Source organism: Anas acuta, chromosome 3, assembly GCF_963932015.1.
Source record: "Anas acuta chromosome 3, bAnaAcu1.1, whole genome shotgun sequence".
Taxonomy (NCBI): domain Eukaryota; kingdom Metazoa; phylum Chordata; class Aves; order Anseriformes; family Anatidae; genus Anas; species Anas acuta.
In genome coordinates this window covers 118,590,946-118,614,262 of record NC_088981.1, presented here as the reverse complement: position 1 = coordinate 118,614,262, position 23,317 = coordinate 118,590,946, and the positions used below count along the sequence as shown (strand labels likewise).

Here is a 23,317-nt window from a genome sequence, read left to right as displayed (position 1 = left end):
AGCCCACTGCAGCCCAATTTGGCCCAGTGCAGCCCAGCACAGCCCCAATTAGCCTAGTTTAGCCCCATTTCACCCAGTTTAGCCCAGTAGAGCCCATAAAAACAGAACAAAGTAATCCCAATTTAGCTCGGTGCAGCCTAATACAGCCCAGTGTAACAGGTCCCATTGAGCCCAATAGAGCACGTTATAACAGAGCCAATTAAGCCCAGTTTAGCCCAGTATGACAGGTCCCACTGAGCCTAGTGGAGTCCAGTTTAGTCCTCTGCAGCCCAATTTGGCCCAGTGCAGCCCAGCATAGCCCCAGTTAGCCTAGTTTAGCCTGGTGCAGCCCAGTAGAGCCCATTATAACAGAGCCAAGTAAGCCAAATTTGGCCTCATGTAGCCCACTGCAGCCAGCCCAGTATAACAAATCCAGCTGAGCCCAGCAGAGCCCTGTTTCACCCAGTGCAGCCCAGTTTAGCCTAACAGAGCCCAGATTAGCTCAGTATAGCCTACTACAGCCGTCTTTTCCCAGTGCAGCCCAGCCCAGCCCTGATTAGCCCAGTTCAGCACAGTGCAGCCCAGTAGAGCCCATTATAACAGAACCAAGTAAGCCCAATTTAGCCCAGTTTAGCCCACTACAGCCCAGTATAACAGGTTCAACTGAGCCCAGTGCAGCTCTGTTTAGCCCAGTACAGCCCAGTGAAGACGCATTTAGCCCAGTGCTGCCTGGTGGTGTTCCGTTTTGCCCAGTTTAATCTACTGAAGCCCAATTTAACCCAGTGCAGCCCAGCACACCCTTGATTTTGCCCAATTTAGCCCAGTACAGCCCAGTAGAGCCCATTATAACAGAGCCAAGTAAGCCCAATGTAGCCCAATGCAGCCCAGAATAACATATCCAGTTAAGTCCAGTGCAGCCCAGCAGAGCTCAATTTGTTCCAGTTTATTCCACTGCAGCCCAATTTTGCCCAGTGCTGTCCATTTTATTCCAGTGGAGCCCAGTTTAGCCCACTGCAGCACAATTTAGCGCAGTGCAGCCCAGCACAACCCCGATTAGCGTAGTTTGGCCCAGTTCAACCCAGTGCAGCCCAGTAGAGCCCATTATAACAGAGCAAAGCAAGCCCAATATAGCCTGGTGCCACCCAGTGTAACAGGTCCAGCTGAGCCCAGTATGGCCCAGTGGAGCCATGTTTAGCCCAGTAAAGCCCAGTGCTGCCCATTTTCAGCCAAGCAGAGCCTAGTTTAGCCCAGCAGAGCCCACCTCAGCCCAATTTCGCCCAGTACAGCTCAGCACAGCCCCGATTACTCTTGCTTATTGCAGTGTAACCAAGTAAAGCCCCTAACAGAGCCAAGGAAGCCAAATTTAGACTGGTGCAGCCCGCTGCAGCCCAGTATAACAGGTCTAGTTGAGCCCAGTGGAGCCCTGTTTTACCCAGTGCAGCCCAGTTTAGCCCACTGCAGCCCCATTTGGCCCAGTCCAGCCCAGCCCAGCCCCGATTAGCCAGGTTTAGCCCAGTTTAGCCCAATAGAGCCCATTATAACAGAGAGAAGAAATCCCAATTTAGCCCAGTGCAGCCCAATTCAGCCCAGTATAACAGGTCCCACTGAGCCCACTTGAGCCCAGTGCAGCCCTGTGGATCCCTGTTTAGACCAGTGAGCTCAGTACATCCTCATTTAGCCCAGAGCTGCCCATTTAAGCCAATTTAAGCCCAGTTTAGCCCACTGCAGCCCAATTTAACCCAGTGCATTTGGTCCAACTTAGCCCTGTTTTTCCCAGTTTAGCCCATTATAACAGAGCCAGGTAAGCCCAGTTTAGCCCAGTGCAGCCCAGTATAACAGGTCCAATGGAGCCCACTTTAACCCAATGGAGCCCAGATTTGGCCCAGTGCTACCCAGTTTACCCCAGTAGAGCCCAGTGCAGCCCAGCCCAGCCCCAATTAGCCTAGTTTAGCCAAGTGCAGCCCAGTAGTGCCCATTGTACCAGAGCCAAGGAAGCCCAGTTTAACCGAGTGAAACCCACTGCAGCCCAGTGTAAGGGGTCCAGCTGAGCCCAGATGAGCCTAGGTGAGTCCAGTAGAACCCAGTGGAGCCCAGCAGAGCCCACTGCAGCCCTGTTTAGTCCAGTGTTGCCCAATTTAGCCCAGTAGAGCCCAGTGCAGCCCAATTTAGCATAGTGGAAGCCAGCCCAGCCTCAATAAGCCAAGTTTAGCCCAGTTCAGCCCAGTAAAACCCATCACAACAGAGCCAAAAAAGCCCAGTTTGGCCCAGTGCAGCCCAGCACAACCCCAATTAGCCTAGTTTGGTCCAGTTTAGCCCAGTGCAGCCCAGTATAAAAGATCCCATTGAGCCCAGGTGAGCCTACTTTAGCCTAGCAGAGCTCAGTGCAGCCCAGTTTAGCCAGTGTTGCCCATTTTAGCCCAGCTGAGCACAGTAGAGCCCAGCTGAGCCCACTGCAGCCCAAATTGGCCCAGTGCAGCCCAGCATAGCCCCAGTTAGCCTAGTTTAGCCTGGTGCAGCCCAGTAGAGCCCATTATAACAGAGCCAAGTAAGCCCAAATTAGCCCAGTGCAGACCAATGCAGCCCAGTAAAACAGGTCCAGTTGAGCCCAGGTGAGCCCACTTTAGCCCAGTGCAGCCCAGTTTAGCCCAGCAGAGCCCACTGAAGAAGCCCAATTTAGCCCAGTGTTGCCCATTTTAGCCCAGTGTTGCCCAGTAGAGCCCAGTTTAGCCCACTGCAGCCCCATTTGGCCCAGTGTAGCCCAGCACAGCCCCGATTAGCCTGGTTTAGACCCGCTTAGCCTGGTTGAGCCCAGTGGAGCCCTGTTTTACCCAGTTTAGCCCACTGCAGCTCTCTTTTCCCAGTGCAGCCCAGCCCAGCCCCAATTAGCCAGGTTTACCCCAGTTTAGCCCAATAGAGCCCATTATAACAGAGAGAAGAAATCCCAATTTAGCCCAGTGCAGCCCAATTCAGCCCAGTATAACAGGTCCCACTGAGCCCACTTGAGCCCAGTGCAGCCCTGTGGATCCCCATTTAGACCAGTGAGCCCAGTACATCCTCATTTAGCCCAGAGCTGCCCATTTAAGCCAATTTTAGCCCAGTTTAGCCCACTGCAGCCCAATTTAACCCAGTGCAGCCCTGATTTGGTCCAACTTAGCCCTGTTTTTCCCAGTTTAGCCCATTATAACAGATCAAAGTAAGCCCAGTTTAGCCTGGTGCAGCCCAGTGCAGCCCAGTATAACAGGTCCAATGGAGCCTACTACAGCCCAATTTAGACCAGTGCAGCCCAACCCAGCCTCAATAATCCAAGTTTAGCCCAGTAAAACTCATCATAACAGAGCCAAAAAAGCTCAATTTGGTTCAGTGTACTCCACTGCAGCCCAGTATAACAGGTCCCATTGAGCCCAGTGCAGCCCAGTGGAGCCCTGTTCACCCCAGTTTAGCCCAGTGCTACCCACTTTAGCCCAGTGGAGCCCAGTTCAGCCCAGACCTGTCCACTGCAGCCCAGTTTAGCCTGGTGAAGCCCAGCATAGCCCTGATTAGCCTAGTTTAGCCCAGTTTAGCGCAGTGCAGCCCAGTAGAGCCCATTATAACAGAGCCAAGTAAGCCCAACTTAGCCTGGTGCAGCCCAGTGTAACAGGTCCCATTGAGCCCAGTGGAGCCCAGTTTAGCCCTCTGTAACCTACTGCATCCCAATTTTGCCCAGTGCAGCCCAGTTTAGTCCTCTGCAGCCCAGTTTAGCCCCGTGCAGCCCATTTTAGCCCAATGAAGCATATTTTAGATCCGTGAAATGAGTTTCACAGCCTCCCAGAACAGCCGGGGGGGCTCTGGCCGGGGGGCTCAGAGCCTGGCCCCATCCCGGCAGCCTCCCCACGGGTGGCTGTGCCCCCCAATGAGCTCTGCCCTCGGGCTCCCCCTCTCCAGCCCCCTCAGCACCTCCGCAGCCCCCCTGGCTGTGCCCCAGCAGCTCCGTGTCCCCCTGGGGCTGGGGACCCCACAGCCGGGCACAGTCACAGAGCCACCTCGGTTGGGAGAGATCTCTCCAAGCTCACCCAGCCCAACCCCTGACCTAACCCTAACCAGTCCTCCACTAAACCCTATCACCAAGCTCTACATCTAATGCTCCAGTGCAGCCCAGTTTAGCCCAGTGCTGCCACACTGGCACGTCCCCTAACTTGGTTTAATCTGCAGGCTTACTGAGCTTGCACTCAGCGATCCCATCCTGTCCCGTCCCATCCCACCCATCCCATCCCATCCCATCCCATCCCATCCCATCCCATCCCATCCCATCCCATCCCATCCCATCCCATCCCATCCGTCCCATTTGTCCCATCTCCTTCCCTCCCATCCCATCCTGTCCCATCCCAAACCCACCCCATCCACCCCAACCATCCCACCCCCATCCATTCCCCCCACCCCAAACCCACCCCATCCATCCCATCCCAAACCCACCCCACCCATCCCATCCGTCCCATCTCCTTCCCTCCCATCCTGTCCTATTCCATCCCATCCATCCCATCCCCATCCATTCCCCCCATCCCAAACCCACCCCATCCATCCCACCCCCGTCCATCCCATCCAAAACCCACCCCATTGATCCCATCCCATCCATTCACCCAATCCCAAACCTACCCCATCCATCCCACCCCATCCATCCCACCCCCATCCATTCCCCCCATCCCAAACCCACCCCACCCATCCCATCCGTCCCATCTCCTTCCCTCCCATCCGTCCCATCTCCTTCCCTCCCATCCCGTCCTATTCCATCCCATCCATCCCATCCCCATACATTCCCCCCATCCCAAACCCACCCCGTCCATCCCATCCCAAACCCACCCCATCCATCCCATCCCATCCCGTCCATCCCATCTCCTTCCCTCCCATCCCATCCCCATCCATTCCCCCAATCCCAAACCCACCCCATCCATCCCATCCCATCCGTCCCATCTCCTTCCCTCCCATCCCATCCCATCCATTCCCCCCCATCCCAAACCCACCCCATCCATCCCATCCCATCCATTCCCCCCATCCCAAACCCATCCCATCCATTCCCCCCATCCCAAACCCACCCCATCCATCCCATCCCATCCCAAACCCACCCCATCCCCCCCATCCCAAACCCACCCGCACAGGCAGCCAATGCAGGTGCCGTGGCACCCCACTGACTGCCCCAGGGTGCAGGGCAGCCGTGCAGGGCGCCCCTTGGCACCCCCCCATCTCTGTGCGGGGAGGGCAAAGCCCCCCTCGTGGCCTCCCCATGGGAGCTGGGCTCAGCCCAGAGCCCCCAGCCCCGGGACCCCACCACCTTGAGACCCCCCCCACCCATGGGACCCCCCCCCGTGGGGGTGCGCGCAGGTGCCGGCAGGACACAAAGCACAGGACCCGAGGATTTTTTTTTTTTTCTCTTTTTTTTTTTCCTCTTTTTTTTTTCCTCTTTTTTTTTTTGCACAAAAACAGTACATTTATTCAAGTGTTCTCCAGCACAAGTACATTAGAAAGGAGCTTGTCTGTATGATACTCTTCTGGGCACCAAAGGAAAAAAAAAAAAAAAAAAAAGGAGGATGGGATGAAAGCGGAACGGACAGACTTTCTACATCTGCTGCACGCATTTGACCTTTTAATTAGTTCATAACAGCTATGTCACGAGCAATACTTACACAGATACAACAGAGTGCCGGGCAAGCCCGCCGCGGGCCAGAACCATACGGTGAAATGTACAGTATCATCGTCAATAAATAGAGAAGCGACCCTAAAAAAACAAACCAACAAAAAACAGAAAAGGAACGAACCGAGAGAGAGAAAAAAGGAGAAAATGAAAAGGAGGAACAGCAGCTGGGGGCCGGGCGGCGCGGCCGGGAATGTGGCGTCGGGCGCGGGCTGAGCCAAATCAGAGGAGAGGAGGGATCCCAAACTCTACGCGTTTATTCCTCGGTATGAGTACATGATTCCCCACAAATAGTTAAGCATCAGCTACTTCAATGTCTAGGCTAAAACACATGAAATCTCTCATTTAGTTTTCAAGTACAAAGTTAAAATGCCTTTTTTGTTTTTTCTTTTTTTTTTTTTTTTTTTAATAATAATATATAAGAGTAAAATAATAGTGCTCTTTGAAACTCCACTACAAGAAAACAAAACAAACAGTCATTGTCCAGACAGCAGACTTAATTTAACAATATATATTTTTAATAAAATGTTTTAGCACCGTGTTTGTCACCTACTCCCTCGGCGGATCTTAAGGAATTTAGGCTTTATTTTTTTTTATTTTTTTTTTTATTTTTATTTTTAACTGTTTTAAATCTAGGGCTGTGCAACAAAATTTTGTCTGTTTGTTTTTTTTTTAAAAAAAGACGTGAGTCGGGTACGTTAAAAACTGAACTCTTTCCCCACGCATCCCCACGGCCCCACGGAGACCCGGCGGCCACCAAAGGGGTGCCGGTGCCCCGAGCGGCCCCGAGCAGCCCCGGCGCCTTCCAGTTGTGCCGCGGCAGGAACCTGCGTCCCGCCGGCACCGGCACCGGCACCGACCCCTCTGCCCAGCCCGGGCGGCCCAGGCACGGGCGCCCGGGGTGGGTGGAGGAGCCCCCGCGCTGCGGCGGGGCCGGGAGCTGCGCGCGACCTGTGCTCGGTGCCGCGCCGGGGACCGGACCCACGGGAGGTGCCATGGGGTGAGCGGGTCCCAGGGAACGCACCGTGGGGGTCCGCAGGGACCCCCGAGCGGCGCTGCCGGGGCACAGGGGGCTCGTGCCCGGCGCTGCAGGGTCGTGCAGGGCTTGCACAAGCCGCAGGCACCGCTGCAGAGCCGTGCAGGAGCCGTGAGCAGCGCTGCGGGGCCGTGCCATGCGCGCACCCCGTGCTGCGGGGCCGTGTGGGACCCCCAAACGGGGCCACGCAGGGCTCGCAGCTGGTCCTGCAGCACGATGCAGGATGGGCACACAGAGCTACGGGGCCGTGCAAGGTTTGCACCCCGTGCAAGGCTCGCCAGTGGTGCCGCAGGGCACCGCAGCACCCGCACCCAGCGCTGCGGGGCCGGGCAGGACTCACACCCAGCACCATGGGGGGCTGCGGCGGTGCAGACCCCTGAGAGACTCACCCCACGCTGCGGGGCCACCTGGGACCCAGCCCTGGGGCCGAGCTGGAGCCCACGGCCCCATCTCAGACCCCAGGGCTGGAGGGGGCCGCATCCTGCCTGCCCCCAGCCCCCAGCCGCAGTGCCCTGCAGAGCATCTCAGCCTGGTGCCACCCGCGCCTGCCGCCACACACCTACAACAGGGGCCCAGGAGCCCCTCCTAGCACCATGTGGAGGGAGCTGGGGGGGGGGAACCGGGGCGCCCCCTCCACCTGCCCCCACCGCTGTGGGTCCTAGCACCTCTCCGAGCACCCCGCGGCACCCACGGGTGCCCGCTCGCCACCAGCGCGGCTCGCTGCGCATTACCAGCACCCCGCACCGAGCTGCCGGCGGCCCTCCAGCGACAGCCGGGGAGGGGGGGGTCCCAGGGGATGGGCGGCCTGGCCCCCGCCCCCCCATGCACAGGTGTCCCCCCCCCTCCTCGGTGCCTTTCACAGTTACAGGAAGAGACGGCGACGGGGCCGGAGACCTCTCCGAGCCTCCCCGCGCCTTAGCACCAGTCCCTGCGCTCCCCCCCCCGGCGGAGCCCCCTCTCCCTCACAGCACCGACCCCGGCACCCCCCCGAGCCTGGGCTGGGCACGCACCCGCACCCTGCCCCGGCCCCCCGCAGCACCTAGAGCTGCCAGACAAAGTAGCACCATCCACAGCACCGCCAGCACCTGCCTGCGCCCTGCCCGCACGCACCACGGCTCCCGGCCCCTGCGGCCACCGGCACCACCGAGGGGCTCGCTCCAAAAAAACGCGCTCCAAAAAAAACGGCTCCTGGGGGGGGCCGTGGCACACAGGCTCCTGCCCCGTCCCGGCCCCGCACTCACGGGGTGTTAGCACCAGGGTCCGAGCCCCCCCCTCCTGCTCCGCCTGCGTCCCTGCCTGCCTCCGCGCCGGCGCGTCCCGGACCTCAGCACCCTCAGGGCCACGTACGCAGAACAGCACCAGTACGTCGGGCCTGGGCGGCCGCCGAGGGAGGCGCTTCCTTTTGGGACAGAAAAAGGTTATTGCATGACTCGGGGTGGGGGCTTCCCGCCCCGGCCCCGCCGGCCGCCCCGGCCCCCCTCCCCGCGCAGCTCCGGAAAGGCCTGGCACGTAAGGCAACATGGAAGCTGATGTCTTGACTCACCCCGCTGTTTAAAAGCACCATTATGAAGTCAGGTTGTACAGTAGTAACAGTACCTTTTATATATATATATATCTATATCTCATATCTATCATATATATATAAACTGTAAACAAGAGGTAACAGCGGCTTCTAGGGTTTTGCTTTCTTCAAGGTTTCCTGTGTGGTAGGCACCCAAAAATACTGTAGAAAAGGTGTGTGTTGTGGTGTGTTGTGTTCGTGGCTTCCCTGCCAAGTTGGTTTTGCTCCATATCACCAGTGCATGGTGCTGGTGGAAAAAAAAGAGTGAGGCTCAGTCGGTTGCGGAGCTGGCCGAGCGCCTCCCTGCGTTGTGCTCCCGGTCCCGGTCCCGGTCCCGGTCCCGTCTCCCTCGCCTCCGCCTCTCCCGGCTGGGCTTTCCCGCGGCCGTTTCCCCTCCTCCGAGAGCAGGGCTGGCGACAGCGCCGCGGCTCGCCCGCTGCTCCGAGAAGCAGAAACCAAACGAACAGAAAAACCCAGCCAGAAAAGAGCGGAAAACTTAAAGGTTACCCAAAAAAAAAAAAATGGTTTTGGTTTTTTTCTTTTTTTTTTTTTTGTTTTTGTTTTCTTTTTTGTTTTTTCCTTTCTTTTTTGTCGTTTTTTGTTCTTTTTTGTTTTTTGTCGTTTTTTTTTTTTTTTTTTTAAATAGGCTAAAAGCTGAACATTGGAAATTCAGGAGAGGACACCAAACCCTTTCGCTCGGGGAGACGTGTGTGCCGGGTTCCCGTCGGGCTGCGAAATCCCGTCTCTCTTCTGGGTGCTGACTCTTCTCTCATTCCGTGTTTTCACTTCTCTTGGCGTGGATGGTTTTGTTTCTGACGCGCTCTGTGTGTTACCAGTTCCTGTCCCGTCTCTCTTAAACGCAGGCAAAGTATTCCTTCAGGGGAGCAAAGAGGTGGCGGATCACCGGCACGCTCCACGATCTGCCGAGCAGTCTCTGCCGGGCCAGGCGGCTCATGTTGGACACGTCCGTGTAATGCACCGGGAAGCCGAAGACCCTGCGGGGACACGGCGGGGGCTCAGCCGGGCGCAAACGGAGGGCGAGGGGCGGAGGTGGCCTCTGGCAAGGTCGCACACGAAGCTGCGCCACCGAGCAGCCAGCCCGAGCGCCGCGAGGACCATCCGGGGGGATCAGCAGCCCCCCAGCCCCGCAGCTCCCCCCCCCCCAGCCCCAGTACCTCTCCATCTCCGTGCACCACAGGATGTCCTCCTTCTCGTTCATGAAGACGGGGAAATGCTGGTCTTTGCCCTGCTTGATGGAGTTGGAGCGGGTGGTGATGGTTCGCACCTTGCTGAACTGCAAGAGGCACAGGCTGGTCACGCTGCCGGCTTGGGGGGGGGGCGCACCGCGGGCAGGGGGATCCGGAGCGCTCCCCGCGGAGATGCTGCTGAACCCCGGGTGGGCAACACCACCCCTACCCCCCCCTGCACCCCCCCCTGCACCCCTCCCTGCAACCCAGGGGTCCTGGCAGGGCGAGGACCCCCCCATGTCCCCCCCCCCGGGGCTGACCTTGGCTATCCTGCCGTGCTCCAGGCACTCCTGGAGTTCCAGCTTATCGTTGACTGTGGACGCCAGCGGCCTGGAGGGAGAGAGGGGGACAGTGTGGGGTGGCAGCGCCACATCCCCGTGTCCCCACGCGGCGGCTCCCCAGGAGGGATTTGGGGGGGCTGCAGCCATCTGGGGGCTGTCTGGGGGGGACAGCGAGACGCAGCACTGGGAGAGGTGCCGGGGGGGTGCCAGCTCCGTGCCGCGCCACGAGCAGAGGGAGCAGCTCTGGGGTTTTGGGGCTGCTGCTCCTGCACAGCGAGCAGGGCACAGCCACACCGGGGACGGTGCCAGGAGGGCTGCAACCGAGGGGGGGCTACAGCCACGCAACCGCGGAGCCACGGCCACAGCGGGGTCAGACCCAGGCCCCTTTGGGCACGCACGCAGCCGGGGCGCTCTCACCGACCTGTTCATACCGGGAAGGTTCCCCCAGAAGTACCGCGCCCTGTGTGCCGCAGACACTTCTTTGGCATCGATCATGACGGGGTTGGACTGCCAGAGCGAGGAGAGGCCGGGGGTCACCGGGGGCTCTGCGGGGTCCCGGGGTGCCCCCGCACACCGGGTCCCCAGGGGACAGCGGCGGTGCCATGCGCCCGGCCCCGGCACTCACCTCGAGGAAGCGCGAGATGTCCCTTTTGTCGCTCACCCCCATGGCCACCACGTTCTCAAAGAGCCAGAAGAAGGGCCGGTCGTCGCCCTCCTTGGGCCGGGCTTCGTGCAGGAGGCGGTAAAACTCGAAGAAGAGGCGCCCGGTGCCCTCTGGGCAGGAGAGAGAGAGAGAAGCAGGGCGTCAGCAGGGGGCCGGCGCTGGCAGGGGGACAGCGGCAGCAGCGCGGGGACACGGGGACATGGGGACACGGGGACACCCACCGTACAGCCCCTTCCTGGCCGGGTTGACGATGGAGAGGTCGTTGCAGGGGCTCCCCCCTATCACCAGGTCGAACGGGCCCCACTCCTGTATCTGCGAGGGAAAAGCACACGGGGGGGGTGAGTCTGGGGTCTGCACCCACCTGCTCCGGGCACGGCAGCGGTGCCAGGGGACGAGGCAGCACAGGGCACAGGGGCTGTGTCGGAGGGGACAGGGCTGAGGGGTGGGATGGGATGGGATGGGATGGGATGGGATGGGATGGGATGGGATGGGATGGGGTGGGATGGGATGGGATGGGATGGATGGGATGCCCCCCACAGGGAGGGGGAGCCACGGGGGGGCAGCCGGCAGCACCTACGTGTTTCTGGGTGACATTTCGGACGTCCCCGACGTACATGATCTTGCCCTGGTGCCTCACCATGCCCACGGTGATGGAGTCCTCGCACACCTCGGAGGCGATGTAGCGATCCACCTGGATGCCCAGGTCCTTCAGCACCAGTAGGCCTGCGGGCAGTGGGGCCAGGGTCAGCGGGGCGTAGGGGAGGGGGCTCATCCCACCTCTCCATCCCATCCCATCCCCAACCCCAAAGCATCCCCAAACCCAAAGCATCCCCAAACCCAAACCCAAACCATCCCCAAACCCAAAGCATCCCCATCCCCAAACCCAAACCATCCCCATCCCCAAACCCAAAGCATCCCCATCCCCAAACCCAAAGCATCCCCATCCCCAAACCCAAACCCAAAGCATCCCCAAACCCAAACCCAAAGCATCCCCAAACCCAAACCCAAAGCATCCCCAAACCCAAAGCATCCCCAAACCCAAAGCATCCCCAAACCCAAACCCAAAGCATCCCCAAACCCAAAGCATCCCCAAACCCAAAGCATCCCCATCCCCAAACCATCCCCATCCCCAAACTCAAACCATCCCCAAACCCAAACCATCCCCAAACCCAAACCATCCCCAAACCCAAACCATCCCCAAACCCAAACCATCCCCAAACCCAAACCATCCCCAAACCCAAACCCAAACCATCCCCATCCCCAAACCCAAACCATCCCCATCCCCAAACCCAAACCATCCCCAAACCCAAACCCAAACCATCCCCAAACCCAAACCCAAACCATCCCCAAACCCATCCCCAAACCATCCCCAAACCCAAACCCAAACCCACCTGTGGCGATGCCATCGAAGAGCGAGAGCACGCGGATGGGCTTCCTCTTCTCGGCTGGGACAGGCGGGTAAACCTTTGGTGGGTCCTGCAAGCAACGGGGGGCGCATGAAGCCGGAGGGGGGGGGGTAAGCGGGGGTCCCGCAGTGGGGCAGGGGGCGGGGGGCACTCACAAACTCCTGGTCGTGGTTGTTGGCGAAGAACATCTGCAGGCGGGAGGGCCAATCCTCCCGCCGCCGCAGCAGCCCGTAGATGCCCTTGTGGCCGCACATGTAGCAGTTCCAGGGGTCCTCCTTGATGGCCGCCTGCGCCGCCCCCGGGCCCACCAGCAGGTCCACGCACTCCACGCAAAAGCACCTTAGGGGGGGGGCAGGAGGGGGGTGTGCATCAGCCACGGGCTGGGGGCAGGGGGACGGGGTCCCCGGGACCCCCAGCACCATCCCCCAGGTGGCCGCGGTGCGCCAGGGCTGTGCGCACACATCGGTGTGCCATGGTGATGCCCCCCTGCATGGTCCTGCACCCCATGGGACCAATGTCAGCCCCCTCCCCTTGGTCTTTGGGGGACGCCAGGGCCCCCCCCAGCCCCGCGGGACCCCCGTGGCACCGACCTGCAGCAGTTGTTGTTGCCGCACATGAGCACCTCGCGGCCGCCGCAGCAGATGGTGCAGTAGGACTGGTAACCATCGTCGTCGTACTGGTACGCGCACTCCAAGAAGCAGTTCTGGGGGGAAGGGGGGGGAAAAGGAGGGTGTCAGCGTGGTGTGCCCCCCCCCAGGGCCCCGTGCTGGGCCACACAGGGGGTATGGGGACAGGGCGTTTTGGGGTGGGGGCCCCCCGCTGCCCCGTACCTTGCAGTTTTGGCACATCCCCCCGATGAACAGAGGGTGCTCCAGGGTGACGTTGAGGCTCCCGCAGGAGATGCAGATATCTGGGGGGCATGGAGGGGGGGGCAGGTGACCCTGGGGGGTCTGCGACCCCCCCAGGACCCTCAGAGCCAGATGGGGCCACCCTGCTCCTCACCCCTGCCCATGCTGATGGCCAGACCCTGGTGGCATCCCCCAAGGACCCCTCCCCACCTCCATGGGCTGGGGGCTGCTCGTGGCCCCCCTCGGCTCCCCAGGCTGAGGCTCGCAGCCCCCCCCCAGCCTTCTCCCACCCCCCCCAGCCCCTCTGCCTCCACCGCCGGGGGGTGCAGGCTGTGCCCCAGCCCCGGGGCCGTGCTCACCTTCGATGTTCCTGCATTTCTGCCGCACCTCATAGACGAGTCGCTCTGCGGGGGAGAGGGGTGCTCAGGGTGGGGGCGCACAGGGGGGAGCCCCTCTGTGCCTTGGGGGGGTCCTGCCCCAGCCCAGACCCCTGCACTCAGCACCAAACGGGGCGAAGGGACCCGGTCCCGAGGACACGGCGCGGTGCTCGCCCCCATGCCATGGGGCAGGGGGTCCTGGGGGGGGGGCTGCAGTACCTCGGGTGCGCTCGTCGATGATTTCCTTGACCTTGGGTTTCTCCGTTGTGCTTTTTCTGGGCTTTTTGGCGGGCGGGGGCGGTGCGTAGGCAGCGGCTTCGGGCTCGACCCACATCTCCGTGTACACCTCTTTGTAGGGGTTGCGCTCCTCTGCGGGAAAGGGGGGGGGGGGGGGGGCGTGAGCAGGGACCTCGTGGTGGGGGACGCAGCACCCCGGTGCCACCACCACTCCTGGCTGAGGTTCCTGCTGGCCACGCAGTTGCCACCAAGGCTCCCGAGTGGCTCCGTGTCCCCTGGGGACACTGCTCCCGGTGTCCCCGTGCCCCCCACACCCTGCCCGGGGTCCCGCAGCCGTCCCCCGCTGCCACTCGCTCACCCTCGGGGGGCTCCAGGCCCTTGGGGCCGGAGGGCTGGAAGCCTCCCAGCGCCCACTCGATCATCTGCTTGTTCTGGATCTCCACCACCTTGGAGGTGTCGGTCTCGTCGTTTTCGGGGCACGCCGGGAAGATCTTCCCCGCTCTGCTGCTCGCCACCTGCACGGGGGGGGCACCGGCATCACCCCCTGCCCCCACCGGGACCCCCCCAGCAGCCCTGTGCTACACCTACACCAGCAGACCCCCCCCTAAAACTCTGACACCTTGCGGAGCTGCCAGGAGACCCCAGAGGGCCAGAACCTCCCCCAGCACCACCCCAGCGATGCCGGTCCCCCAGACCCCCAGCCTCCAGAGCCCCCTGGCCAGGCCAAGCGACCCCCAGACACCCCCAACATCATCCTAGGGAGCCCCCCCGGTGCTCGCCCACCCCCCGAGCGATGCCCTGAGCTCCCTGGGACGCAGCTTTTGTGCCACGGGGGGGATGGAGCAGGGCTGGGTGCGCCCACACGGAGCCCCCAGGAGGGGCCGTGCCCAGCCCCGCTCCCCTCGTGCCCCGAGCCCCCCCCTGTCCCCGCACACCCCCCCCAGCGCTCACCTGCAGCACCTCGTAGATGGCTTTGCGGTACATGGGCTGCTTGTTGTAGGTGGCCTGGTGGAAGGCGCTGGAGAAGGAGCTGAGGGGCAGGAGCTTCTCCACGCAGACCTGCGGGGGAGACGGGGACGCGGCTGTCACACACCGGGGGGCAACAAAAAATGGGGATGGCGCACAGGGGGTCAGGGGGTGCCACTTACCACCGAGAACTTGCCGTCCCCAAACCACATCACCCAGCGGGTGCCCTCGGCCGCCCGGCTCCGTCCCGTCATCCACCAGGACACGATGCGCCCCGGCCACCAGGAGAAGCCGCGCAGCTTGCCCCACACCAGCTCCCCGATGCCAAAACCGCGGCCGTCCTGCGCCCGGAGAGGGGACGGGGAAAAAGGGGGGGGGGCACAGCGTCAGGGGGGCTGCACCCAGGGGGCTGGGGGACGAGGAGGGAAGGGGTCCGGGGTTGGGGGCACCATGGGGTGCGCTCACCTCGTACTCGGGCTCGTCGTCGGCGGATTTGGAGGTGTTCTTGTCGACGGCGTCGGCCACCACGGGCTCAGGGGTGGTGGCCACGTTGGGCGAGGCGGGGTCGGTGGGCTGCTGCGAGGCGGGGGGGCTGGCCTCCTCCTCCTTCTGGGGCTCGGCCCGCGGCGTCTCCTCCACCACGTTCATCACGGCGATCACCTTCGCCTTCTTCTCCGCCTGGTGGGGGGGGGAGAGGGGGCGTCAGGGCAGGGCAAGACCCCCCCCCCACATCCCATCCCCATCCCCATCCCCATCCCATCCCAAACTTGTTGCATTCCATCAGACCCCCATCCCGCCCCATCCCCATTCCATCACATCCTCACCCCATCCCACCCCCATCCCTTTTCCTGCCCCCACCCCATGGGGCAGGCCCCCACCAGGCCCCCCCCATAGCAGGGGGCTCCACCTCAACAGCTTGGAGCCCCCCAGCACCACCCACTGCCCCAGCCCCCGGGCTGTGTTCCACAGGGTGCTCCCCGCTGTCCCCGTGCCTCAGTTTCCCCCTGCAGTCCTGGAGGGGGGGGGGACAGCTGGAGGAGCTGGCAGCTGCCCCCCAGCCAGAGCCTGCTCTGCCCCCCCGGGGGGCTGCCCCAGCCCCAGCCTGGGTGTCCCCAAATCCAGCAGCAGCCCCCCAGCCCCTGCCCCAGTTGGTGGAGCCATGGCCCCCCTGGGACTGGAGCTGGGAGGGGGGGGCTCAGGAGCCCCCCAGCGACACCAGAAGGAGGGGGCCCAGCCCCGGGAGCCCCCCACCTCCAACCCACACCCCCCCATCCCAGTCTCCATCCCACCCCCCGCCTGTCCCGGGACAGCCGGCACCCCCCGGGCACCCCCCGGGTACCCCCCGGGCACCCCCTGTCCCCGCTGCGGGGCCACCCCCGGGGGGACCCGTGAGCCTGGCTCAGTTGTCACCAAGTTGGCCAAGCCGGGACGCAGGGAGCTGAGCCGTGCCGAGCCGTGCCGAGCCGTGCCAACTTCAGCTGCCCCCAGCCAAACCGTGCCAAACTCCGCCGGGACGGCCCCAGCGGGGCCAAACCACGGCAAACTCAGATGGCCCGGGCCGAGATGGGCTGAGCTGGACCAAACCGTGCCGAACCGTGCCAAACCGTGCCGAACCGTGCCGAACCGTGCCAAACCGTGCCGAACCGTGCCGAACCGTGCCAAACCGTGCCGAACCGTGCCGAACCGTGCCGGGCTGACCCGTGCCGATCCGCGCCCATCCCGCGCAGCGCACCTACCCATGCGGGCCGCGGTGGGGCCGAACCGTGCCAAACCGTGCCAAACCGTGCCGAGCCGTGCCGGGGGGCTGCCGGGGGGGCACGGCCGGCGGTTCTTTGTCTGGGAACCCCGGGTCACATGGTCCCCGCCGGCCCGGCTGGTTGGCTGCGGGGGAGGGGCGGCACGGCTCGGCACGGCTCGGCACGGCTCGGGGGCACCCGGCACGGCCCCGCCCCGCACGGCACGGACCGGCCCGGATCGGGTCGGATCGCATCGGATCGGATCGGACCGACACGGATCTCTCAGCACGGTCCCGTCCTGCCCGGTCCGGCTCGGCTCGGCTCGGCTCGGCACGGTTCGGTCCCCTGGCCCCCAGGGCGCACAGCCCGGCTCGGCTCGGCTCGGCCCGGCACGGCTGGGCGCCTCCTTCCCTGGCCGGACCGGGTGGCCGCGGGGAAGCAGCGGGTTGTACCGAGCCGTGCCGGGCTGTACCGAGCCGTGCCGGGCCGTGCCGAGCTGTACCGAGCCGTGCCGAGCCGGGCCAAGCAGCATCAAAGCCTCTGCGCAGCCCCCGGTCCGCAGCCACTCTCGGGGCAGCCCCCGGAGCCGTGCCGAGCCGTGCCAGCCCCCCAGCAGACCCCCGCGGTCACTCACCAGCAGTGTCCCCGTGCCCGGCGGTGGCAGTCCCGGCTCGGCTCGGCTCGGCTCGGCTCGGGGCAGACTCCCCGCCCCGGCGCCGCTCGGCGCTGCCTTTTGTCCCGGCGGCCGCGGCCCCGCTCCCGGCCCCTTTGTGTTGCAGAGCGCAGGGACAAAGGGGGGAATGGCCCTGGCCCCCGGGCATGGGCTGCCCCGGGGGGGGCGGCCTGGCACGGCAGGAATCCGGCGGGGGGCGGGGGCGGGACCCCTTGGCCCCCCTTGGCCCCCCTTGGCCCCCCTTGGCCCGGTTCGCCACGGCCGGGACCCCTCGGGGACCCCCTGTCCCGCTCCGTGCGCTGGGCACGGCTCCTGGGGCACCGGCCTGGGGCAGGCTGCAGCGCCCCGGTGTGTGTCCCCCAGTGTCCCCGAGGGGCTTGGGGGGGTCTGGGGGGGCCCATCCGGGCTGCACCCCCCCGGCATGTGTCCCCTGAGTGTCCCCGAGGAGCTCGGGGGTCCCCAAACATGTCCCATTGAGCTGCACCCCAAAGCAGCTCCAGGCACCCCAGAGCGCATCCCCATGGGGCCAGGTGTTCCGTGGGGTCCCGTGGGGTCCCCTGGGGTCACAGCCCCCTGGGGTCCCGGCTGTCCCGTGGGGTCACAGCCCCCTGGCTGTCCCCTGGGGTCTCGGGGTCCCCTGGGGTCCCCTGGGGTCCCAGCCCCCTGGCCCCACACCTCGCTCTCGCCCCCGTCCTTCCTGGGTGCCCCCAGCCCTGGCACCGTGGCCGGGACCCCCAAGGCCGTGCCAGCACCCAGCACCCCCACAGCATCGCAGCGCAGAGCCCCCCCCACCACGCACCCACGGACCCGTGCCAGGGGTGGGAGGGGGCAGCGTGGCCCCCGCGTGCTCCGGGGGGCTCCGGGGGGCTCCGGGCACCGCTTCGTGTCCTGGGGGCTGAGCTGTCCCCGGGCCACGAGAAAAAACGAGCGCAGAGACGGCGACGGCACCGGGCCCTGCTTGTGCCCCCCACCCCAGGGTGCCCCCTGGCAGCACCCAGCCCGCTGCCCCCCCCCCTGCTGTGCCCCCCTGCCGCAGCCCAGGGCCGTGCTCAGGGCCCCTTTGTGTTGCAGATGGAGGGGACAAAGGGGCAATGGCCGTGGCCCCGGGCATGGGACAGTTTGGGGGGATGGGGTGGGGGATGGCAGCAGAGCCCCCCCCCCCCACCTCGTCCCCAGCCCCAGCCCCTCTGCCTGCCCCCTGCTACCCCCACCCTGCCTGGGGGACTGGGGGGTGAGGGTCCCCCACGGGCAGAGCCCCCTGCGCAGGGTGGGGACACACCAAGCACCTTGAACACCATCGACACGGCTGCACCCCAAAACCATCGGGGCACCCCAGGGACACCCCATCCCCTCCGTGCAGGAGGAACCAGGGCACCCCACAGCTCTGGGGACCTGGAACACGGCCCCTCTCAGCCCACCCCACAGCGTCCCCCTGTCCCAGCCCCACAAAAGGTGCCACGTGCCCAGGGAAAACCTGCACGGAGCCACCAAAGGGGTCTGGGGGGGCAGGGGCCTGGCTCCCCATCCCCTCAGGGCTGCTTGGGTTGGGGTTCACCCCACAGAATTGCCCCAGTGCGCCCCAAACCCGAGCTGAGACAGCCTCGGCACAGATACTGCACAGCTGCAGCGGGGAGTGGGGGCAGCAGTGCTGTGACCCCCCCGGGACGTGGGCCTTGAGGTGCAGACTATGGGGTCCCCCATGGCACAGGGACCTCATGGCACAGGGACCCCATGACACAGGACCCCCATGGCACAGTGAACCCCATGGCATGGGGACCCCATAGCACAGGGACCCCATGGCACAGGGACCCCATAGCACAGGGACCCCCATGGCATGGTTATTTCCATGGCACAGGGACCCCCACGGCACAGGGACCCCCATGGCACAGGGACCCCCACGGCACAGGGACCCCCATGGCACAGGGACCCCCATGGCATGGGGATTTCCATGGCACAGGGATCCCAATGGCACAGGGACCCCCATGGCACAGGGAACCCCATGGCACAGGGACCCCATGGCACAGGGACCCCATGGCACAGGGACCCCCATGGCATGAGGACCCCCTCTCAGGAACGAGTGCTGGGGTCCTGTACAGGAAATCCCAACAGCACTCGAGCAACCAAGGTGCTGCGGCACTGGGGGGACTGGGGGGACTGCAGCCCAGCTGGGGCCACATCCATGACGTGCCCAGGGACTGGGGGCAGCCGGGGGGGGGGCACAGCCTGCTGGGCACCAGCAGTTTGGGCAGGAATGGCACACGGTGCCCTGGGCACTGCAAAAAACAGCAAAAAGATCACCTACACCTGGCCTGGCCAGGGCTGAGAGGGGCCAGGGGCATGCTCGGAGCATTTTGGGGCAGGGGGAGCTGTGGGCAGGGAGAGTGGGGGTGCGAGGGGCTGCAGGGAGCGTGGGGAGCCCCACCGGGAATGGGGTGACCCAGAGGGACAGGGAGGACACGAAAAGCACCGGAGAAAAGCTGTGGCCAAAGCTGTGGGGCCCTCCCGGTGGGGGCTGCTGCTGGGGGCTGCTGCTGGGGGCTCTGTCCTGGGGAAGGAGCAGGCAGGGGGAGGAAATCCCCCATCCACGGGCAATTAACGTGGAGATAAGCTGGGATGGGCACAGCCATCCTCCTCCTGCCCTCGGGCCACAGCCGTCCCATCCCCATCCCAACCCCAAACCATCCCCATCCCATCCCCACCCCATCCCCATCCCATCCCCATCCGAACCCCAAACCATCCCCATCCCATCCCCATCCCCATCCTGTCTCCATCCCATCCCCATCCCCATCCTGTCCCCATCCCAACCCCAAACCATCCCCATCCCGTCCCCATTCCCATCCCATCCCCATCTCCATCCCATCTCCATCCCGTCCCCATCCTGCTGTGGATGGCTGAGGGCCGGTGCCCAGCCCCTCCCCGCACCCTTGGGTGCTGCTCTGGGGGTGCCGGGGAGGCAGCGACCACCCCCTTGGGGCAAGGCAGCCCCACTGTGGGGACAGAGCCCCCAGAGCACCCCCGTGCCGGAGCAGCAAGGTGCCGGCACCGGGCAGGTTCCCGGCACGCGGCCGTGCCACCCTCACCACCGCTGTGCCACTGTCCCCGTCCCCCTGCCCTCGTGGCACCCCCGAATAAACCGAACCCTCGGGGTGCAACCAGGGGCACGGCTGGCCTGGGGACCCCCCCGGCAGGACACGCCGTCCCCTCTGCCACGGCCACACGTGGCTGTCCCCGTCCCCTGGCAGCGCAGCGTGGCCACCAGCACCGGGTGACAAGTGGCGCAGGGCGGGCGGGCGGCGCGGTTTGTCAGCCCCGCCGCGAGATCAAGGGCGGGCGGGCGGACCCAGCTTGAACGCATTTCAGGCCTTCTCCCCGTAATGAAAAGAAAACACTTCGTCTTATTAGAAAAATAAAGGAATTCGGCGCGGCTACGCTCGGCATTGTTTGAGAGCGAGGAACCACTGAAAAGGAGTATGTTGATTTTTTTTTTTTTTTTTTAGCGTTTTTTCCCCCAATTATTTTTGGCCGACGAGCGATTCTGGCTGACCTGAATCTGCAATTTTTTTGGCGAGCGAACCGTGCCGAGGAAAATGCGTGCTGCATCCCCTGCCCTGTGCCGAGCCCTGCGCTGGGCTGTGCGGGGCGAGAAGGGGCAGCACCGGCACGGCGTCCCCACGTCCCCACGGCGTCCCCACGTCCCCACGTCCCCAGCCCCATTTTCCTGGGCCGGGTTTGGCGCAGAGCGAAGCAGCAGCCAGGGGCTGTGTGCGTGGCCCCGGCCGTGGCCGTGGTGCCGCAGGGCTGCAGTGCTGCTCGTGGCCAGCGTGCGGCTGCACCGGGGCTGTGCCGCGCCGCCCTGCGGCTGCGGGAACCGCCCGCGTCCCCTGCGTCCCTGCGTCCCCTACATCCCTGTGTCCCTGCGTCCCCCTGCCCCGCAGCAGGGCAGCAGACCCTGAACCACGCCACGTATTTGGGTGGAAATCCCTGGGGCGCAGGTCCCAGCTGGGACCCCCCCCCCCCGGACACCCTCATGGCCCTCGGCTGCGCCCTGACCTTGCGGTGCCTGCGGGGACGCCCTGGCTGTGCCATGCACCCCATGGGGACATCGCAGCTGTGCCATGCACCCCATGGGGACATTGTGGCCACAACAGCCACGCCATGCACTCCATGGGGATACCGTGGCCGTGCCCTGCACCCCAAGGCAATGCCATGGCCATGCCACCTGTGTCCTGCACCCCGTGGGGACCTCACGGCCATGCCTTGGACCCCATGGGGACGTCCTGGCTGTGCCAGCCACGTCCCATGCCCCTTGGGGACAAACCGGCTGCACCTTGCACCCCGTGGGGACACGGTGGCCCTGCTGGCCATGCCCTGAGCACGGTGCCCCCCGGGGACAAGCCACCGTGCCGGCCACCCCAGCGCGGTGCCTGCTATGAATGGTGCCGCGGTGGCCGAGGGGACCTGTTGCCAGGGAGACCTGCTGGCAGCGAGGGACGGCGCAGAGGGGGGGCGACGGGGACATGGAGGGGACCAGCGCCATGGTGGGGGCTGGGGGCTGCACCCACCCAAGGGGACTCTCGCTGCGGACCCCAAAGAACCAGGGGACCAAGGGGGCGAGGGGGTGACGGAGCCCCCCTGCCCCACACACGCAGAGCATCCCTGGTGCTGGCACGGGGACGGGTGGGGGTCCCCCACATCCAGTGGCCCCCCAAGACCCAGCCCAGGTCCCCCAAAAGCCACAGAGCTGTGACAGAGCATGTGGAGCCTCGTCCTGCTCCTCGGGGTCCCCTCTCCCCGGGGTCCCCTCTCCCTGCAGCGGGGTGGCACCGCGGCTCCTGGCTCCCGTGCAGCCAGGGGCTCCCGCGCAGCCCCCTCGCAGCCCCCCTGCGCCGCCCTCGGCTTTTATTATTTTAATTGCGTCACGGCTCTCGCTGGTTCCCCTGGAAACCGGGAGAAAAGGCCGGTCCCGCGGGGAGGAGGAGGAGGAGGAGGAGGAGGAGGAGAAGGGCCCCGCTCTGCACCCAGCGCGGGCGGCTGCGCACGCACGGCCCCGTCCCCGGGACCCCCGCGTCCTGCAGGGCCCTGCTGGGGGCGGTGGTCCCACGGGAGCCCCTTGCCACCAGCCAGGTGCCCGGTGGCATCAACCAGCACTGGCAGCCTGCCCGGGGCTCTGCGCCACACCAGTGCTCCCAGTAAGCAACTGGGAAGTGCTCCCGGCACCCGCTCCCACGCCGCGGCACCGGTGCCGGCGTCGCCCCGGCCGTGTCTCCTTACCTCCCGCTTCCAGCGGGCCAGCCACTCGTCCCGCTTCCTCTTGCTGATGTAGTAGGGGTCCCCGGCCTGGAAGGTGTGCCGCTGCATGGGGCGCTGCCGCAGGCTCGACTCCCAGCCCAGCCCGCCGCGCAGCCGCCCGCGGGAGCCCTGCGAGACAGCGGGGAGAGGGAGAGGAGGATGAAGGCTGCGGCTCCGCGGGGACACGGGGCGGGAGGCATCACGGGGGGCTGCGGGGGGCACTATGGGGGCTGTGGGGGGCACTATGGGGGCTGTGGGGGGCATTACTGGGGGCTGCGGGGGAAATTACGGGGGGATTTGGGGGCATTGTGCTGTGCCCACCAGCAGGGGCTGGGGAGGTGGCGCTCCCCAACTGGGTGCACGCACAAACACACACGTCTGTGCACACTCACACGTGCACCTGCATGTCCCTGGCCCGTGCCCGCACCCAGCAGTGGGTGCAGCAGTGCCACGGTGGCACCTCTGGCACAGCCCCGGGGGTGTTTCAGGGCCCAGCCCAGGTGGAGCCCCCCGGGACACCGCGGGCACAGCCCCTGGCACTGCCCAGCACCACCCAGTGTGGTCCGGAGCCCTGCGAGTTCAGGGTGCAGGGCCCCATCCAGCCCGGGGGGCTCCATCAGGGCTCTGCTGTGTCTCCTTTGGGGGTCTCGGTGCCCGGGGCCATACTTGCCTCCATTTTCAGGCTGTCGAAGTTGTTTTCCTCCTTCTCCTCCTTGCCTGCACACAGAACAGAGAGCAGCCGTCAGCTCGGTGCCACGGGGCAGGGACGCTGGCCCCATGGTGGAGAGGGGAAAGGGCCCCAACTGGGGGCAGCCCTGGCCACGGGGGGGGCCCCATCGCGGCGAGCATCCCCGGGGGCTCCAACGCCCCCTCCCCACACCCGTGCCGGGGGCTGGGGCAGGACCCCGGGGGGCAGCTCCGGGGCGGGCAGGGGAAGCGGAGCCCGGCCGGCTTCCTGTGCTATCAGCCCATCTCGCGCGCTGCAGGTACTCGCAAGCCGCTGCCGGGAAAGCAGCTAAAAATAACCCGACCGTTTCTGGGGCTGCAAACCCTCGCTGAGCTCGAAGCCACCAAGTGACGAGGCTGCGGGGAAGGTGGTGGTGGTGGGGGGGGGAGCAGGGCTCCGGTGTGTGTGCACGCCGGGGCACCCACCCACGCCACGCCGCGCCGTGCCGGCAGCTGTGCGCACACAGAGCCTCGTCCCCAGCTGCCGGCCACCCCACGGGACCCCCGTCCTGCGTCCAGGGACCCCCTCGATGGGGTGGTGACACCAGGCAGGCACGGTGACGCCCTGTGCACCCCGGGGTGCCCCCCGGCACCGCGTCCCTCCGGGTCCTTGGACGCAGCCCCTCCGG

The 23,317-nt window shown here is 64.8% G+C and overlaps 1 protein-coding gene across 3 annotated transcripts in view; it reads right to left on the bottom strand.

The window, feature by feature from the left end:
* Positions 1-5,571: 5,571 nt before the first annotated feature.
* The window catches only part of DNMT3A (DNA methyltransferase 3 alpha), a 44,862-nt gene continuing 27,116 nt past the window's right edge, over positions 5,572-23,317 (bottom strand). For all 3 annotated transcript variants that reach the window (XM_068679133.1, XM_068679131.1, XM_068679132.1), the window contains 19 exons: positions 22,633-22,679; positions 21,945-22,091; positions 14,730-14,942; positions 14,447-14,605; positions 14,250-14,357; positions 13,657-13,813; positions 13,281-13,430; positions 13,044-13,088; positions 12,667-12,746; positions 12,427-12,539; positions 11,992-12,175; positions 11,822-11,906; positions 11,008-11,153; positions 10,652-10,742; positions 10,392-10,540; positions 10,188-10,273; positions 9,746-9,815; positions 9,414-9,532; positions 5,572-9,233 (listed from right to left, as the gene is read on the bottom strand). In XM_068679133.1, coding sequence (XP_068535234.1) covers positions 9,092-9,233; positions 9,414-9,532; positions 9,746-9,815; positions 10,188-10,273; positions 10,392-10,540; positions 10,652-10,742; positions 11,008-11,153; positions 11,822-11,906; positions 11,992-12,175; positions 12,427-12,539; positions 12,667-12,746; positions 13,044-13,088; positions 13,281-13,430; positions 13,657-13,813; positions 14,250-14,357; positions 14,447-14,605; positions 14,730-14,942; positions 21,945-22,091; positions 22,633-22,679 — 2,291 coding nt within the window. In that variant the 3' untranslated portion in view covers positions 5,572-9,091. The remainder of the gene's footprint in view (positions 9,234-9,413; positions 9,533-9,745; positions 9,816-10,187; positions 10,274-10,391; positions 10,541-10,651; positions 10,743-11,007; positions 11,154-11,821; positions 11,907-11,991; positions 12,176-12,426; positions 12,540-12,666; positions 12,747-13,043; positions 13,089-13,280; positions 13,431-13,656; positions 13,814-14,249; positions 14,358-14,446; positions 14,606-14,729; positions 14,943-21,944; positions 22,092-22,632; positions 22,680-23,317) is intronic.